Source organism: Gavialis gangeticus, unplaced genomic scaffold (genome assembly GCF_001723915.1).
Source record: "Gavialis gangeticus isolate Ggan-Ray unplaced genomic scaffold, GavGan_comp1, whole genome shotgun sequence".
NCBI classification, from domain to species: Eukaryota; Metazoa; Chordata; order Crocodylia; family Gavialidae; genus Gavialis; species Gavialis gangeticus.
In genome coordinates, this window is record NW_017728995.1 from 17,510,769 (window position 1) to 17,514,887 (window position 4,119).

A 4,119-nucleotide genomic window follows, 5' to 3' on the forward strand; every position below is an offset into this window, starting at 1 on the left:
TGGCCCTTAAAAAAAAAAAAAAAAAAAAAGAGAGAAAGAGAGAAAACCCCCCAGACACACCAGTTCTTCCTGCTGGCGGGGGGCAATCCCCACTGCCCCCTGCCATATGGGGGCCTCTACACAAGCCCTCCCAGGCTGCTGTAGGAGCTGGTGAGTCCAGGGGTTTTTTTCATTTTTTTTTTCTTGGAGGGCTGGAGCTAGAGCGGGTGGGGCAGCCACAGGGGGGCTGGGGAAGTGGGGGGGCTCGTGGCAGAGCCCCTCATGCAGTGTGGGGCAGTGGGGATAATCCCCCCTGCCCAGCAGCACCTGGTAAATAGGGTTTTTTTTAAAAGCACCAGAAGCTAGGGTGGGTGGGAGTCAGGGGGGCTGGGGGAGCAGGCAGGGGATGGGGCCTGGCAGGGGTCCCCCCATGGTCTGCTCCCCACCCCTCCAGCCCCCTCTCCTCTGCCCCCTATCTACCAGCTCAGAGTCTGGCTCCAGCTCCCTACTGCAGTGGGTGGGGACTGCCTGAATCATCGAAGCTCTCTGAATCTTTTCCGAAGTTTCGGAGAGCTTTGGATCAATTTGGACCTTTTTATTGGTCTCCTGATTCAATTTGGATCTGGAGATTTGGCCACCAAATTGGACCGAATCTCCTCCGAATTAAATTACCACCCGAAGCTTCGCATAGCCCTATCATTTACAGTTATGAAAACAATGACAAGCTAATTAATTGTTATTTTTACCTTTCCATACTCTATTACTTACTATTGGAAGTTTATATGTAGTCCCAGGGAGTTAAAATGCTCTCTCAGGGGGAAAAGGCAGGACTCTGAAGAGTTTTACTTTCCTTAGGATATTGAAAGATTACATTACAAATATGAAACTACGAAACTATGAAATGAGGTACAGCCTCTGTCTTACTGGTTGCACATTTTAGGTGGTATACACTATTTTATTGATGACTAGCTAATGGAACATGGTGAAATTTCTTTTTCTTCTTTATGTTGGAAGTTTAATTTAAAAAGAATATTTAAAAGAATGGTAAGGTTGCCAAGTAAAATGCTAAGATTTTGCAGGAAACTAGTTGGTCTAATAAAATATATCACTTCTACCATGAGTTCTGATTCTTTTTGCCTCTAGATCAATACGGCGACAACCTGGATACCTAAGACAATCCATCACAATCTCATGTGTTCTACATTGCCTGCAAAGAGTCCCCATTATCACACGGTAGACTATTACATCCCTATTCGCTTATGTTTTCAAGCTAACTTATGATTCAGTAATGTGTGCCTGTTCTAACCTGCCTCTCAAAATCTTCTATTCAGATGAAAAGTTATCCCTAATCTGACATCACAGTACAGAGTCCCAATATCATCTAAACTGTGAACTGAATCTTAGCTTTCAATAAAAATCCACGCCAATTACTCAATTTTTACTACACAAATATCAACAAATATCCTTGACTTCAGAATTGTTCAGAAACAACCCATTTCCTCTCCTTCAGCACCTGAAATTCTTTTTTCATAAGCATAATGGAAATAAATCATTATAGTGAAAATGTGCCAGAAGTTAATAATTAAATAGATTGATTCTGAGCTGGTCCATCTGTTGGGGTGCAATATAAATAAACATTGTTTCCCCATCACATTACGTCACTTTCACCAGTGGGAGAACAAGATAAATGAACAATTCCAGCTGCTACAGCCATTATAAAGAATGAGTAGAAAAGGTAGCACGTATGGTATAACTTTACTCATTCTGCGTAGATGAAAGGATAAAAATACAGGTATTTGAAGGAGAGAAAGTAATTGTAATGCAAGGAGGCATAAACCAATAGTTACAGGAAGTGATTAAGAAAAATACAGGCTGATTATTAAAAAGGTTTCCTGACTGTAATCTGTGAAGAGATTCCCAAGAAAGGTTGCAGAAACTGGGGATTTTGATGGCATACTTAAAAATGTGCTTTAGAAAATAAATTTGGGATTTGCAGGGCTATTGACTTAAAGATCTAGATCTTTCCATCTCTACCATTTATGATTTTACCTACACAAAGCTTGAAGAATATTAATAATAGATCTATATTTAAAAAGTGTAACGACCAAGATTCTAAAAACTAGTATAACCATCTTATGGATTTATTGCTCGACCCCACCTTTTTTTTGGGGGGGGGGGAAGGAGGGGGAGCACTGTGCTAGCTAACCCAAGAAAATGCTGCTGTATTTTCTCACATACCACATGCACATGTCCCCCCCATAAATTGGGATGCGTGTCTTAAGTGGGGAAGCTGATTTTTCTTTGCTGGAATAGAAGTAGGGAAGAAAAACAACAGGAAGACACCATGTTAAATGTCTGCAGCTTCTCCCTGGGACAGCAAGTTGCAGGGGCAGAGTCCTGTGTTAACTCTCTCACAATAGATGATAAGGCAGTAGCATTTAGCTGGAGAGCCACTGAACTGGCTGAGGATGAGGGAGCTGCTGCATGCAGTTTGTAGTATTTTGATGAAGCTTCAGTTTGGAAACAACACTATTATTTACAGGAACTTATATAAAGAACTATTTACAGTAAAGAAGTAACAGTCTTACTACTGTCCTTGCAAGGCGCAGTCTTGTTGCTCTCCCATCACCGCAGGAAGCTCCTTCTACCCCATCCAGACTCTCCCTCAGATGCAACACTTCCTGACACTGTTTCCAGGAGGACTTATTCTGTCACAGTCAGTCACTACTCTAGAAAAATTTTTTCTACATTCTGCCTTCCAAAAACATGGTGAACGTCTTATTTGGGAGTGTGCCATGCAAGAAAACACAGTATTGACTATTACACAAGGTAGTTCTTCTAGATAGTTCTTAACACCATGTACATTCATACCAACCAAAAATAAAGTATGCATTTGACTGTTTGAAAATGGTTTCAGATATTTCTAACCAAGTATAATGTGGAGAGGATCTCAGAGAAAGAATCCAAATGTAGACCGCAGTTTTCTCAATTCTGTAAATATAGGGAAGAATGTGAATTAAATGCAATATGCTTACCTTCTGTAATCATGTCCTCTATCTCTGTGTCTGAGGAATTGTCAGCATGTTTTGTATTCTGTAGCTCTGACTCAACACACACAACACTCATGACCTGACCCTCCATTAAAAGCCTTTTTTCTACAGGCTGTTCAACCAGCAAAGATGAACGACTTACCTATTACAATGAAAGCAGAACAGCATGAAACAACAGTTAGAATAAAATAGCACATATTTATCATGTATAGGCATACCTCGTTTTATTGCGCTACGCTTTATTGCGCTTCGCAGATATTGCGTTTTTTACAAATTGAGGCAAGACCCTCCACCAGCAAAAAGATTACAACTCGCTGAAGGCTCAGATGATGGTTAGCATTTTTTAGCAATAAAGTATTTTTTAATTAAGGTATGTACATTGTTTTTTTAGACATAATGCTATTGCACACTTAATAGACTACAGTATAGTGTAAACATAACTTTTATATGCACTGGGAAACCAAAAAATTTGTGTGACTCGCTTTATTGCGATATTCGCTTTATTGCGGTGGTCTGGAACCAAACCCGCAATATCTCTGAGGTATGCCTGTATTCTTGAGTACTGCTTTACTTTTGCAATCATTATTATATTTATATAATGTCATAGGTGAACACAATAAAAGTTTCATAGTTGGTAGGGTCGGAAGGGACCTGAGCATATCATCAAGTCTGACCCCCTGCCCTGGGCAAGAAAGAATGCTGGGGTCAGATGACCTCGGCCTCCTTTTGAAGACCCCCAGGGTAGGAGCAAGCACCACTTCCCTTGGAAGCTGGTTCCAGATCCTAGCCACCCTGACTGTGAAGTAGTGCCTCCTGATATCTAGCCTGAATCTACTCTCAGTCAACTTATGACCGTTATTCCTTTTTACTCCCAGTAGTGCTCGGGGGAACAGGGACTCTCCCAATGCCTGCTGGTCCCCCTTGGCCAGTTTACAGACAGCCACCAGATTCCCCCTCAGCCTTCTCTTGTGGAGGCTGAACAGGTTCAGGTCCCGCAGCCTCTCCTCATAGGGTCTGCCCTGTTGCCCCCTGATCATGCGGGTGGCCCTCCTTTGGACCCTCTCGGTGCTGGTCACATCCCTCCTGAAGC

The 4,119-nt window shown here is 42.0% G+C and overlaps 1 protein-coding gene across 6 annotated transcripts in view; it reads right to left on the reverse strand.

Annotated features, from left to right (window-relative positions):
* The window catches only part of PHC3 (polyhomeotic homolog 3), a 189,075-nt gene that overhangs the window by 37,708 nt on the left and 147,248 nt on the right, over positions 1-4,119 (reverse strand). For all 6 annotated transcript variants that reach the window (XM_019503283.1, XM_019503281.1, XM_019503279.1 and 3 more), the window contains one exon: positions 3,015-3,171. In XM_019503283.1, the coding sequence (XP_019358828.1) occupies positions 3,015-3,171 (157 nt within the window). The remainder of the gene's footprint in view (positions 1-3,014; positions 3,172-4,119) is intronic.